The sequence below is a fragment of the Fistularia commersonii genome, chromosome 2 (assembly GCF_037954325.1).
Source record: "Fistularia commersonii isolate RoL2024-O1a breed Wild chromosome 2, RoL_Fcom_v1.0, whole genome shotgun sequence".
In the NCBI taxonomy this organism is placed as follows: Eukaryota; Metazoa; Chordata; class Actinopteri; order Syngnathiformes; family Fistulariidae; genus Fistularia; species Fistularia commersonii.
In genome coordinates, this window is record NC_141285.1 from 14,357,452 (window position 1) to 14,372,911 (window position 15,460).

The window sequence follows — 15,460 nt, forward strand, 5'->3', positions numbered from 1 at the left end:
AGCTGCCAAATCTGTTTATATAACCACATAGCTAAAGTCCATTTACCTTAGCTAAGGAAACGACAAAGTAAAGTAAATCATGCTGATTGCAGCGGGAAATGTTGAAATACTTGGATGTGGTCTGAAATCTCTCCCCTGAAATGTAAGATGTTTGTTTGTGTGCAGTTGTGTGTATATGTATGTGTGTGTGTATGTGTGAGTGTGTGTGTGTGTGAGTGTGTGTCTGCCTGCATGCATATGTGTGTGTGTGTGTGTGTGTGATCTTGATACATACAGTACCTTCTATTATTGTGCACAAACTCACACACAGCACATTTGTTATTTTTCACATTTCCACATTTTTGGCCAGGACGTGTGTTTTTAGTAATGACTTATTATGCATCGTTATGACTTTGAGCAGGTACCCTGTGTAATCAGGATATTTTGGTCCGAGAGAGAGAGAGAGAGCGAGAGAGAGAGGGGGAGAAAGTGAGAGTGAGAATCCACTTTTGTAGCCTGTGAGATAAGTCAATATTTGCCCATTCAACTGTCAGCCAATTCTACCCTATATTCATCTTCTCCTGTTTGTTCAGTCATTGTGGCAGCTTATAGAAATGAGCAACTAAAACTATAAACAAAAGACAAATCCCAAAACACAAAGCATAATGTCTCAAACATTAAGACAAAATGATGTAAATGGGAAAATAGGAGAGATCCTATCATTTCTGATCATTTTGGATCAATAAAATGATTCTGTTCTTTAAGGCAACACTCGTTGCATACTATGGTTACATAAACCATTAATAATATTTTGCTTGAAAAAAATGAAATAAACATCTATTATTCTCCATGAACCAAATGATCTATTTCTTGCTTATTTTCATGACTGAGTGGCTGTCAGCGGCTGATTTGTTTTCCCGCAGTTGTGATAAAAGTTTCTGCACATGAAAAAAACAAAGAGCAGAAACATAAAACCCACCCGCTTTTGCAAATGTATCATTCATGTGACTTTGTAACCCACAAAAAATTTGAAATGCATACAAAGTCTATATGGAAAAACTTTTGAGATGCTGCAGTATTATACTGTAACAAAGCACTGAGATGAACTTGTGTTCTTGACCAAATATATAACTTCTTTAAAAATCAGACAATGTGAATATTCCGGATTTTTTTTTTGCATTCTGTCTCATAGTTGAAGTGTACCTATGATAAAGGTATAAAATTACAGGCCTCTCTCATCTTTTAAAGTTGGAGAACTTGCACAATTGGTGTCTGATTAAATACTTTTTCCCCCACTATATAAAGAGATGCTGTATTTACTTTGTTATGTGTCCTGCTTTAAATACATATAGTATCTATGGGTAGTTTGGGAATTATTGTTCGTAATCAATACAAAGGACGGGGCACATTAATATTTTCATCTCAGATTTCTCTTTTCAGAATTAACTTACATTCACAAACCTTTATCAGCACCGTGCACATGCATACACATTCATGACTGTTGGCTCCAGAGAACGAAAGCCAAAGGTCTGGAAACAGGTTTCACATCTGCATCCTGTTACATTCACTAATGATACCCCCAACAGCATGCGCGCACACACACACACGCACGCACACACACACACACAAACACACACGCACACACAACACACACACACACACACACACACACACACACACACACACACAAACACGACCATGTTTACGGGGATTTTGTGCAGGCTGCAGAAGTTGTGAACCAAACTGAAATATCCAAATATAACAGTATGTGTGCGTAAGAGTGGGTGAGTGTGTGTGTGTGTTTGTGTTTCAAATGTATGTTATTCCTATGATTCTCTTGTATAATTATTCTAGCTATCAGTGTAAGTGCACACTTTACGCTCGCAGGATTTCTCTCCAGTTTGTCTTTTACCTATAATTAATTTAGGCCCGTGAAGTGTCCGTGAAGACAAACCATGACTAAAAACAAACACGCGCACTAACATTTTCTCATGTTTTTTCACTTAGCGCAAACAGTCTGCTTTAACCAGTGTCTTCTTTTTTTCCCCTTTTTGAGATTGAGAGAGTCAAATTGAAAGTCAATACAATTACGGGAAACGAACAAAAAGAAAAGAAAAAAAAGGCGCTCGTACCCACCATTCGTAGCTGCTTTCACTTTTACCGGAAACAGAAATCACAGAAACAAGTACTCTCAAAATAAAATGAACCAGTTTACGAGATTGATACTTGATGGGCACACTTTATTCACAGATGTCAATATACTTCTCTGATGGTCACTACTTGCACTAGTCGATTTTACACATTGGCTCAATCTCTTAATTCATTGTACGCCAATAAATAAATAAATCAACCCGCACCGGGGCGAACGCATTGGAGGCTTTTATTTTGTAAGGTCAAAACCGGAAATACCGCGATGCCTATCGAGAATGTTGGATGCAGCGAAGAGCCGCTAGACGCGCTTCTTCACGCACAGTTTGGCCAGGACTTCATTCTGAGCAGGAGCGTCCCGGAGGCACAAACACAGGATGGACATGAAGCTGCTGACCGTCGTGGTTGTTGCGCTGAGCGTGGTGACATTTTGGCCCATGGCAGAGGGTAAGGTTAACTGTGTTTAATTCATTTTAGGGAATTTCTATCCATAATAACCACGGAGTCAAACAAAAGTACCTGTTAGGGAAAAAAATCGGCCTTTTCATCTGTTAGAACGGACGATGCTCTTTTATCAAGTGTCTTTAAAAGTTGTTAAATGCCCAGTAAGTCTTAATCTTAATTATACGTAATCTTAATTATTGTGAAAATTGTACTAGAATAAGTTGAATATTGGCGGATTGGGGATTGAAATCCAGATTGGGCTCTCTTAACATTGATTTCGGTTTTAGCTTTTTTTAACATATTTATAGATATGGAACCACGAAAATGTTTTTTTTATTATTTTTTATTTCTTATTTTGAATGGATGTCAAGAAATGTGATGACTGCAAGTGCCAGGTCAGCGTATTTTCTGCTGTTCTAAAAAAAAAAAAGAAGAAAAAGGACAGATTGCACATTCAAGTGGTAGAAATTCTAATAATTCATCAGCGTGTGTATTTTCTTTTCCATTCCGTTTATTTTTAATTATTGGCCTATGAGGCAGCTTAAACACAAAACGAAGCCAGCCTTCCTGGCGACATCAACAGGTATTGCCTTCATTACCATGTAAATACCGTTAGATCAAGTGTAAAAAAAAACACATTAGCATAGAATTTAATCTCCCCTGCTCACCTCTCGCCATCTGTTAGGAGCTTCAGCCAAACTTTAACGATGTTATTGATGGGAAGAAAAAAAAAGCGACAGGCAACGCAACGTTCAAAGCTTCTCTCACTCCGCAGCTTTTACTAAATGATTATTAACTGGTAATAACCCTCTGTCTTGCCTTTTGTCCACCCTTTTCCACGCCAACTGCGAAGATCAGTGAAACTGAAAACGAAAAAGTTATGATTGAAAAGATGGAAACTGGCGAAAATCAGCAAGAGCATACTTTTAAAACCAGCAACAAAAATAGTAGATAAATTGACAGTTAAACTCTAAAAAAAACATTAAAATTGAAATGACTAATAATTTTGAAATTAAATGCAAATAAAACGAGGCAAACACTTTTATGCTGTTTTGTTTAGTTTATTTGTTTGCGAATTTCAGTAGTCTTTAGCAATTATTTTTTATTACGTCAATCTTTTTACTAGGAAAACAAGCGGCCAATTTATTTGTGTTTATTATAAATTGGAGTTTCAACAAAAAAGGACAGTATGAAGCCACAGTTTGAGTTCCGGAGGACCCCTGAGGAGGGAGCACACTCTGCACTCGCACTCGAAGCTGCACTGTTTATTTAAACAGATATCTAAGATTTAAGGTCAATGCAATATTATTCAGGGATAAAGTGGCATAGATCAGTCATGGCCGGAAAAGGAATAAGAGAATCTGGACTAATTTTATATGCCATAAATGGTCTGCTTTCATGATAGATGTCTTTACATGTTGGTCTATTGACCTGTTGACATGTTATGTCTCTAACTGTGGTAGCTGCGCTTTCCAAAAAGTGACATCTGTTCCATTGTCCTCTCAGACACATGATCGATACTGTTATTAATCTGCTCCTCTGCTCCGCAGCCAAGCCTATCAGTTTGGTAGAGAGATGCTATTGCCGCTCGACGATCAACAGTATCCCTCGTGGATACATTCGAGAGCTCAGGTTCATCCACACGCCCAACTGCCCCTTCCAAGTCATGTGAGTTTTGCTTTTAATATAAAGTTCAATGCGGATACATTAAAGTGCATGCCTTCTGCTCCGACACTAAAGGCTTCCTGCTTGTCAGACATTTCTCACCATCAATCTCAGAGAGGAGACAGGCCAGAGAAAAGAGTTGTACATGCATGTCTCCAAACACGCCCCTCCATCACTCACTCTCACACACTTCAACAAACAGCATTTTTAATTTCGAGGAACACCCAAAGTGTGCACAGGAAATTCTCATTTTGAGTCAAAGTGAATGTTAAAGTGAGCGAGATGTTGATTTGCTTCCAAATGGAAAAGAGCTCATGGTCTTTTGGTTTGGTCTCGATTGCGATCACTTCTTGCGATAGAATAGATTTAATGGAATTTTGTTTGCCACAGTGCACACAGATAAAAAAGAAAGGGGAAAGACAAAAACAATCATACATTTAAACCAGAACATACATTCAATGATCACAAATACAAAGAAATCACAAAGATTTCAAAAGTTTATCAAAATAACTTCTATTGTCTCTCACATAAAGACACACAATCCACTCTTGACACCTCTTAGAATAACATTCGCTGACAATGGAATTTAAAAGTAGTTTGTTGCATTGACTTTCAGCTAACTTATTATTCGACCAAAATTAACCGAAAGATGGATTATAGTTATAATGGCTGTTCACTTTGTAGCAAACTAAGTATTCAAAACTTAAAAGTGACACATTTGTCCCGGCAAAGAGGGGAGACTTTTGATGGGTCATTATCAAACTAATGGATCAGTGTGAAAATGTCATCTGTGTCAAGCTCACATGTCAGTGTCAGTTTGCACTGTGTGATAGCAATGTGTCAAGATACCTGAATTTGCATATTTCCCTCTTTTATCTCCTTTTGGGACCTCTGCTGAAGTATTTTCTATTTTTAATCAGTGCCAAACTGAAGACAAACAAAGAGGTTTGCGTCAACCCAGAAATCCGATGGTTGCAGCTGTACCTGAAAAACGCCATCAACAAGTAAGTTGCAACAAATCTGACAGTCTTTGTTATTGATACTCAGCAGACATTTGAGATCTTAACACCTCTTAATTGCACCATCAAGTGCAGGTAGAGACTGATTTGACTGTCGCAAACAAATTGTGGACTCAAAGGGAGGTAATGAATGAGCATGAAGAAATAATTCAAATTGAACTGCATTCAGTTGTTCATCTCTTTAACTAAATGTGTTTCAAAATAGTGTTTTGGAACCACTGGTTATTGCAGGCAATGTTGTCAGTTGGAGAAAGTGACAAAATGTTCCTTTTGTCAGTTGAGCGCTTAATGTAATGTTAAGGGGACAGCCTCAAATACACTGTCAGAAGGTTAGAAGTTCACCATTATTTATTCTGCTCAAAAGCATGTGATGTTTGTTGCTGATTTGCTGGCAGAATTAAGTTTGAATTCTGGACTCTGTGACGTCATAAGCTGTATGATCAGTGATTGAGAACTTCCTTCTTGAATTTTTTTTAACAAATGCTGTATTGTGTTCAGATGATGAGTTTTGGGGTGCATGAAATATTTCCTGTCTTGCTTCCAAAGAAACCTAAATGCAGTCATTGTCACTCATCTAATAGGCCGGGCGCACATGTTAATATCTCATCTGTGCTCCCCTGACGTGCACACAGTAAATACCCATTGAGTGATTGCCCATAGCCCTTCAGTCAGACTGTCTTTCTCAAAGATGATTGAGGAACCCTTCTCCGCTGGGTTCGCGACTTGTGAGGTGTGAACAGTCGTTTGCATTGTAAAGCAGCTCGTGTAAAGAGTGGACGGCAGCCATCTACAATGGATCAGACTCAACGCGCGTCCAGTTCCACATGGAGCCATAGCGTAGGATAACACATGATACATATGCCGTTCGCTGTCACTTGGAAAACATGCTGCGATTGTTTGTGCCTAACAGGACAATCGGTTTCTGGAATTATATCAGTTAACCATGCTAAAAATGGCAGTATCTTACAATGAAAGCAATCACACATGATAACACAGATTATCTCCACTGGTCTATTTTCTAAATTACGGGTGTGGGAGGTGTGTGGGTGTGGGGTGTGAGTGACATCATAAGAAACAACAATGTGAAGGAGCTAATCCTAAAAACTCAACATGAAATGATTAGAATATGAATTGTTTAGAAGTGTATTGACTGACCATGGTGGACTTGTGAAATGAATCGAATGTAACTTAAATAGGTAACGTTTTAAGATTTTTGGCCCTATAAACATCTAGAGGCTGCTGTTCTTGTAGGGAGACACTTACTTCACCCTTATGCACTTAAGAAGCTTCTCTTTTGCGAGAAATTCTTTCTTTGATTGTTGAACAAAGATTTGGTGATTTTGAATATACCAAAAACAACTCATCAAACTAATACCTTTTTTGTTTCCAGGATGAAAAAATCCAAAGAGGGCATCTAAGATGTCTGGGGATATCCCTCTGAGCCATCAGTGAGGTTTTGGTTATATCACATATAATATGAGGTCATTTTTTTTATACAGCACTTATCATGGTTGCCACGAGGCAGCCTTTTTGACCTTTGGTTTCAAGGTGTTATCCTGACTTCCGAAATAACTGCACTGTTGGGCCTTCGTCACCACTTCGTCAGTCCATATCGATGTTATTAATGCAAAGTGCAATTATATCCGTGTTTGTTTTTCTAACTTCAGTGTATACACTTCATTGTTAATGGACTTTGAAAGGTTGAATTGTGGAGCTGTTCTTGACAATGTTTTTGATCGGAGGTCGACATGCTATTAGAGGCAGAGTTCTGCCGTCCTCACATTTAGGAGGATAAGTCATAACCAGTCTTTAACTTGGCAGCTGCTAATGCTTACTGTCTCTTAATTTTAAAATGTCCAAAATTATCAACAAATTGATGATGAGTTGTATAATCTCTTACCAGTGTTAGTTTTAGGTAGTATTTCTCATTTCAAGTTGACTGGTAATTTTATATTTCAGTAGGTGCCAGCAACACCCATACAGTGTATAAATATATAAGAAATCTAGTAAAAACTGCAATTACAGTGTTTTTGTAATGAAAATAAGGATACCACAGGCACACAACTATTTCCTGAGCTATTCTTTGGCTGTGTGACCCTGTTATCCACCCAGTGTGCATTTTTTATTCTTCAAGAAAATCAGAACATCTGGATCCTAAACAACTTTAATGGAGCAAACAATGAGGGAAAAAAAATTACTGGAAGTAGTGTCAGTTACCAGCAAAGAACAAATCGTAATAGAAACAATAACAGTTGGCTTTCTTACTAAACAAGTGTCAAAAGGATAAACTTAAGTTGAACTCAGTGAATCAGAACTTAGGGGGGTAATCAAAGAAGGATGTACTGCAATTTGGATAACAGTGCTCATATCAGTAGCTGGAATAATGGGTTATATGGCAAGAGGAAACTCAAGCAGCAGTAGAGAAATTCCAGCACTGACCATATGTAGAGTTGTACATAGATCCGACTACCTACAACTGTCATGCAGATAGTAATGCACTTTATATCTGATGTATTCATATTTTGACAAAAAGTCTGCTATTCTCACAATGTCTGATCATTAAATTCTGTTGTTTTTTTTTTTGTCTTTTTCAATGTTTTTTTATTCTTTTTTTTTCAATACTGGCCCCTCTGATCAACTAAATGTCTAACAGCATTTAATTCGGAGATGTCATCTGTTCATTCAGATCTCCTTGACATATGAAGGATAACATGATATAAATGTTTTATTTTTGTACTCTAATGCTTTTATACATTACATCAAAACGTATAAATGAAAGTACTGTATTCTTCATATTAAGCCATCCATGCAGCATTTGACTGTGAAATACAGTGTGTCAACATTTGGTCAAAGAAGAAAAAAAATGGTCATTTGTGCATTCTTAATCTTCATTAGTAATATATCCACTGAATTATATCCACTGTTGCACACACACACAAACTCACACAGTCAAGCAAATTATCCATAATACAAAATCATGCAATCATACAGTCAAAGGTGACAGCTTTAGAATTACTGTACTAATTTACCGCACCGTTGAGTCACAAAGGCAATCAAAAGCCTTTCATGTAAGAACATATGTTCAGCTTTAGTCACAAGGGCAAATAAAAGGCAAGGACAATGGTTCTGTGGCTATTTAACAATTATCTTAATAAGCAGTCATTGGAAAAACATTATGGCTAAAATGGATGAACTTTTAACTTCTCTCTGGTGGCTTAATTCAAGGCTGAACAGAGGGTCTACGTGATGAGACCTGCTGAGCATCTGTAACGTTCAGCGATAAAGGCCTTTGAGTGTCAGGCTGGAACCCCTTGTCGTGTTTCAGGATTTGCTTTAATAACGAAAAGCCAAGTAGAAGCCTTCTTATGCGGGATAAAGGCAATGATTGTAGCTGGTGACCCGTACTAAAATCAAAATGACAAGATTCAATGAGTGCATGACGTGATTGTTTAACTATGTTCAACAGGGATATCACCAGCAGTCTGCAAGTAACATGGATTGTCTTTTCTAAATCATGTGTTGTGTAAATTAAGTCAAATCAATCACTAAATCACCACTTCTCATGTGTTACATTTTGATTATTGTAGCGCAAACATTTAATAAACATATTTTGATCAAACTCTTTTAATGTGTCTGATTTTGTTCTTGTTCTATGTGACTTCATCAGGGATTTTTTGGTTTAATAATGTCGTGGTTTCCACAGTGACATACACAACTACAGGTTCACTCGGATGTCGAATTTCCATGAAATGTTTCCTGACAATTTCATGACAACATCCAAAGGCAAGAGTCAGAACAAGAGAAAAGTGTTGCACTTTAATTTGTTTAATTCTGCAAAGATGCTACATGACTCAGTTTGGATTTGTCTTGTTTCGCTTGCAACACCTGCTTGCTGTTTCCCATTCAAGAGACACATATTAAATGTAAATGCTTCAAGTAAAAAACATTTAAAGACAAATATTTAGACACATACAGATAGCGTTCCTCAGCCAAAATGGGGAAAAAAGTGAATTTACTGATTCCAAAAGGAGAGTACACAAATAGCTGTTACCATTTGTAATTGTTCATAGCAGGTTTATTTAGAACAGTTGAGTTCTTCATGATAATGGAAGTGATTGCTTTCCTAATATGCTCAGTTTTACAATATCAGACTTCATATCCCCTATTGCACTCCTCTGCAGCAGATGACATAACAAGTAGGAAGTTGACTTTATATGACTAAAAATGGAGTCTTTATTTTTTCAAAGCACTCAAAATGACACTTCATATTTGAGCAGTGCGCTTGCAAAACGGAAGCATTTGCAGATTTACAATTCATCTGGGATCAACTTCCATATAAGAATGTGGCCTAAAGAATATCAGCCTCTTTGAGTATTTCAGACTCCCTGGGGTTTTGTCACGGTCACACAGTGCAATGAAGAAATGCTAAAGCTGAGCGTCAAAAGAAGCAGGTTAGATCAGGAAACGTCCCTTTCCATAATATCCATTGCCTTAAATGTCAATCTTGAGAGGATCCGACCTCTCAACTTCACTCGGGACATTGCAGGACTTACATTTACTCTATATGTAGAAAGTGGTATATCCTACATCTCCTTCATTTTCACAGGTTGGCATGAATATCAAATAGATGAATAAAAGCAGCATTAGTTGATTTTGCCTTTTGCCTGAAGGACATTTTCTGCACTGTATTGAAACTATAGTTTTAATGAAGAATCATCTCTTAGTGTCTCCACTGCTTTCAATTGCCTCACAGCCCTGAAAAAACCCTCCATATTTGTTGCAACTTATGGCAATGCTGCAGCAATGCGAAGAAAAAAACAGCTACATCGGAGGTTACATCTGAAGCTCAGGCTGAAAGTATGGTGAAGAACTAAACTAGCAACAGAAAACAAAAGACCAGCACTTTTCAAACTGTGCTTGGTGTTCAGACTATTGACAACTAACAAGTATAATGGACCCATGGGAGAGGTACCTCTCAGGGATGTGTAAACAGAGCCCCTAAAAGTGTCAGTGAGAACAAGAAAGGTCTTCAACAAAGTTTATGGTCTCCTAAAATGCCATTTGATAGTCTGAATGGTTAACAGATATGTTGCTTGTGAAGGATTGCTCCAGAATGAGATGTAAATGCGGCCATTATCACAGCCTCCATTAGAATAAATAGATTATGAACCATTCACTAGGTACCTGAAATTACTCTTCCGCTCCAGCTATGAAGCCAACATTTTATAAGGTGTTAGTCAACGCTCCAACCCCTCAACTAATATCAAATCTGGCTTATCATTTTTTATAGAAACTACTGTAAGAAAAAAAATAGACAAAAAGCTAATCTTCCATGGTAAAAAAAAAAGCACATCCCCTAATAAAACCATGAAGTTAATTACTTTTTGTGTTCCTAGGACCACCGCCAACACCCACCACATAAATACGCAGCTGGTTTGACTGGTGCCAGGAAGCCTGAGACGTGGTACAGTTTAAACCCTCTTCATTTAATATTTTGTGGACTTATACATTTACCCTGTAAATGTAAAATGTGGAAAAAAATGCAAGTTGGGAAAGATCATACATTGCTTGTAAAGGTAGGTTGTTCAAATAAAATATATTGTCTGGGTAAATAAAGAGTGAGGGTAAACATTAAAAATACGTTGGGATAAGCATGTTTTCAGTAAAGCTGCAGGGAAGAGGGTAAACGAGATATGTTAAAGAGCTAATGCACATACACATACAATTTAACGAAGCGTACCAAACAAATTATGAGAAAGTATTATTATGAGTCTGTTCACCTCAATGTGCATCATATATTTATCTTTAAACTCAAGTGGTGAGCTTGCAGATTCCATCAGCACTGATTCAGTTAGTCAGAGACAAATAAAATCTGGAGGAAATAGCAACTTTTCAACTTTTCAACTCCACTTTGCAAATTCATGTATTAGAAAATGGTGAAATACTGTATATTGAAAACGGATGAAAATACTTGACCACTCAGCACCTGGGTATGAATCGTAAAACTGCAGAGGTTTCTTCAAAGACGGCAGATTGTACAAGACAGAAAGAGACATGTGCAAATAATATTCAGCTTTGCCATCAAAACTCTCCCGGGGTTCAAAGTTCAGCCTCAATGTCAGATGCAGAGCTGCCACCTTGACAGATGAGCAAAGATTTGTCATGACATACAGAGGATGACAGGAATAGGTGTATACAGTATGTGTTGATTGAATTTACAGTTCACGGTTATCAGAAACATTTCCCAGATATACTACTTTTGAAGCATTATAAATGGGTGACCATGTTGAGTTTAGCATGAAAATATATCATTTTTTATTTTGGTGTGTATTTGTGAACGAGCGGCAAGTGTGTCCCACTGAGCTTTTATTACTTATTTTAACTCTTTCTAAGGCCATTACTCTTCTGACATTAGTTGCTTATGTCACCGTGGGATAGAGCAAAATAGTGTTCCAAAAAGATTCAGGTGTTCAGACCCCGAAGGCAGGACTGTCACCGTAGTTCCACAGGGCTTGAAAAAAAATACAAATGAGAGACCCAAAGCTTTTTTCTGAGGGGGAAATTAAAATTTGCTGATCGATTGGAGATGTGTTTCAAACGGCGTGACAGTAATTGTCTTGAATGCACTGTGGTTCTCTGATTTTCAGATTAAGTTTCAATATCCTACATTTAGATACTGTCTGGCATTCACTGAAATATGATGTTTCTGAATCATGTTTGATGACGACACTGATCATCAACAAAAAATTATCTTTCAGACACTGTAGTTCTCATTAAGGCAAGCAGGTTATGAGAGGAGAGGCATATCTTCCCCACTGCCACAACCACCAAATCCATCCCACCTGCAGGAAAAGTTGGTATTTTCACCTCCCTTGCAATTAGCTTAGAACACAGGTCAGCTACTGCAGGTCAGATGGCTGGTTATTATGTGGAATTGATATTGGATTTTCTAGATTAAGTGTTTTGACTTCCTTAATTTTTATAGCACCCAACTTTGGATATTGAATGGTAGTTTCACCATGAGTAACTAAGAGAACAGACAATGAGGCATTGTCTAGGATCAAACACACAGAATGCCGTAACCCTAGCCTGGAAAAATAATGAGGTCTCAAATGCCTTTTGTAATTTTACTGTAAATAACCATTCTGATCTTTTACAGAATTTGAAATGATTGCATTATTTGTGATTGTGGTTGATCAGCATATCATTTAATGCAACTGATCCTGCCTGGTATAACATGCAATGGATTATATAGCTCAATCTTACATTTCTCAATATCCTGCATACTGACATGTCTGCAGACATATTAGGATATACATATGCCTATGTGGTATTGTTATTCTTAAAATTCTAACAATATTGTTTAAGGCTGATGTGTGTGTGTGTGTGTGTGTGTGTGTGTGTGTGTGTGTGTGTGTGTGTGTGTGTGTGTGTGTGTGTGTGTGTGTGTGTGTGTGTTTCTGAGATGTTTATCCATGGCTCCTGCTCTGTCTCAACCAGATCTGCCCTCCTGCTCCCTGTTATTTACTCACACACCCCTTTTTGTACAAGACCAGGCCAGAGCCCTGGGGCACGGCATGCACCAAAATCATGATCCCCAAGGGAAACATTAGCAGAGTCATAGTGGCTCTTGTATCAGATGACCCGTAGCACATTTCTACCAGTACATGTTCTGAAAAAAAAACTTAAACAAGGATTTGGAAATTACATTTTGATTATGCGGGTAGGGGCACTGCATTTAATTGCATCAACACTGCCAGTGACCCGGTGGAACATTTATCACAATTATGACAGCATTATTCTGCAAAACGTCGCAAAAGTGTTTATTACTGCGGCGGATGTTGAAAGTGACAAACATGGAGTGTGTAATAACAGCAGCATGTGTGTGTCTGTTTAGGAATGAATGGGAGGCTAATAGAGGGGCCACATGAGCGGGTAAAATAGCCCCCCTGTAGTCTCTCAACCTTTCATGTGCTAATATCTTCAAGGTTATGAGTCCCAACACTATACATCTTCACACAGATGTTTGAACACACAAGCAGAAACTTGGGGCCTTCTCTTCACACAATAACACAGATATGGCCAAAATTCGGTCACAGAGATTCTGTATTCAAACTAAGAAGAAACACAGTAATCTGTGGATGTTAGGTATAGATGAGGCACAAAGGAGTCTCACACTATAAAAACATAAGGGCACCTCCATCTGAGGGGCCCAGAGAAGCTCAGAAACCACCAGACGCATATCACACACGATGCTTCCCTCACTCTCCATTCCTTTCAAGATTATCACCCTCATCCCAATTGGTTGATATAACTGGAGTACCTCACTAATTATTCAGTGAGGCACCGTATACCACGCAACACTAAAAGAGATGGAAAACAGGGTCCATGGACATTACAATTGACCATAAATAGTAAAAAACAATAACTCTATTATCCTGAGATGAAACCGCTATACAGTGCTCATCTCATCTCCAAAACCACATAGTGTTTTTTTAACCATGCAGTCAAATCGGCATAGAGACTCCTGTGTTAGCGGCAGTGACTCAGTGCCTGAGCACGCTGTCCAGATGGGACAGACGGAGGGATCTGTCGCCAAATGCTATCAACTATTGTTCATTCCCAACCAATTCCATTTTCAAAAAAAAAAAAAAATCTATTATTTTTTTCCTTAATGAAATGCATCCATAATTGCCCTTTGACTTACACCCCACAAATATTTTGATGTAACCAGGAGTTTATCAAATGGTTTGCAGTGTTAATGCTTGCGTTTCTGTTTCATTTGCAGAATTTGCAGCCCAAGAAATAATCAGAATAGACTGTTGGCAGTTGGCATGGAACCACAATACGCTAATAATTTGGGGTTTAACAATGCTCTGGACCAAGCAATGGATGCGGAAAAATACAAGAGCAAGTGCCTCATTACTCTTTGGCTCAAACAAACTGTCCTGACATAATCACTTGTGACATTTCTGCTCCAGCCTGTAATGAGATATTATGCCACAGGATTTTTCCTGCTAACATAGCTTTATAACTGTTGAAATCTTCCAGAAGCCACAAAGTTTAGTTGTACTGGATGGAGTTCTTTGACATAGTCAGTAATGTACTTGTTTTTGAAATAGTCTGTATTCACCCTTAACTGATGGTGAGTTAATGCAGCTCACTCAAAGTGCTCGTTTGGAACAGACCTCAGTTTTTACAGTCATTATCATCATTGCTCTAATCAAGAAATCGCTGTCTGTGAGTATTAGTTGGACAATCCTTCATCCAGTCATTTTCTAACATGGTTGGGGTGTTGTTGGGGACTTTGTTTTAATGAGTGACCTTCATAGCTTTGCTAAAAGTTCTGTTTTCTGTTATTTTTTCAAGTGCCTCACTCGCGTCAATGTGGGTGTACTTAAAATTGGTTGAGCAGCTGCAATAGAGGTTAGCCAGACGGTTGTGTTTTGAACTCTTTCTTATTTATAGCGGTCTGATAGTGCACATTTACTTGGAGCTTACCAAAGCAAGTGACTTTCACCAGAATTTTTTTTTTCTGGCTCCATTGCAAGACGTTGTCCTGTTTTGAACTTCTACCAGTTCACAAAATGTCAGAAGGAGTTAAGATGTTTGGAAATATTTAAATCACGAATCAGGCTTTGATTGCGTATTAGTACAAAAAGAACATGTGTTGTTGTGCAGTCTGTCTACATTGAAATCTTCAGAAAAATCAATAAAAAAATTAAAAAGGTAATACTATTTTCACATCATTCTGGCTTATTTCCAGTTGGCATTAGATGGGGGATCAGTTGTAAATTATCCAAATTGGACATGATCTAATGTCATTCACTACACTACTAATTCTTTTCTTGCCCTCTCTCAAATTACCCCCTGCTTTTAGTTTGCAGGAAACCAAAATCTTTTGCAAGGGATATTGAGAACATCCACCTTACAAAACGCCTGGTTCATTTGTTTCAAGCAGTTCTTCCTGGGATCATTTATTGTTAGAGCAGTGCAAAGTCCCAAAGACAGACCAGTTTGTCTGTTACAATTGCTTATTTTTTTCCAAAACACATCAAAGGCATTAGAATAAAGGGTTTCCAATTCCCAGACTGGAACAAACCTCTATCAATCTGGTATGAATTGCGTGAAACATAAAGGAGATCTTGTAAGTCAGCTGTTCATTGCTGGCAACGGTAGAAAAGAACAGTCTTTGGTCACTACTT

At 37.9% G+C, this 15,460-nt stretch overlaps 1 protein-coding gene across 1 annotated transcript; it reads left to right on the plus strand.

Annotated features, from left to right (window-relative positions):
- The first annotated feature begins 2,447 nt into the window (after window positions 1-2,447).
- cxcl12a (chemokine (C-X-C motif) ligand 12a (stromal cell-derived factor 1)) lies at window positions 2,448-8,881 on the plus strand. Its single transcript, XM_086169072.1, has 4 exons — window positions 2,448-2,574; window positions 4,122-4,239; window positions 5,157-5,240; window positions 6,646-8,881. The coding sequence occupies exons 1-4, from the start codon at window positions 2,505-2,507 to the stop codon at window positions 6,671-6,673; spliced, it is 300 nt and encodes a 99-aa protein (XP_086025198.1). The 5' UTR covers window positions 2,448-2,504; the 3' UTR covers window positions 6,674-8,881.
- The last annotated feature ends 6,579 nt before the right edge of the window (window positions 8,882-15,460 follow it).

Bases quoted from the DNA above. Each gene is read 5' to 3' on its own strand.
- cxcl12a (XM_086169072.1), top strand. From the start codon at position 2,505: ATGGACATGAAGCTGCTGACCGTCGTGGTTGTTGCGCTGAGCGTGGTG. The intron at 2,575-4,121 runs GTAAGGTTAACT...TCTGCTCCGCAG, and splicing joins ATTTTGGCCCATGGCAGAGG to CCAAGCCTATCAGTTTGGTA. The intron at 4,240-5,156 runs GTGAGTTTTGCT...ATTTTTAATCAG, and splicing joins AACTGCCCCTTCCAAGTCAT to TGCCAAACTGAAGACAAACA.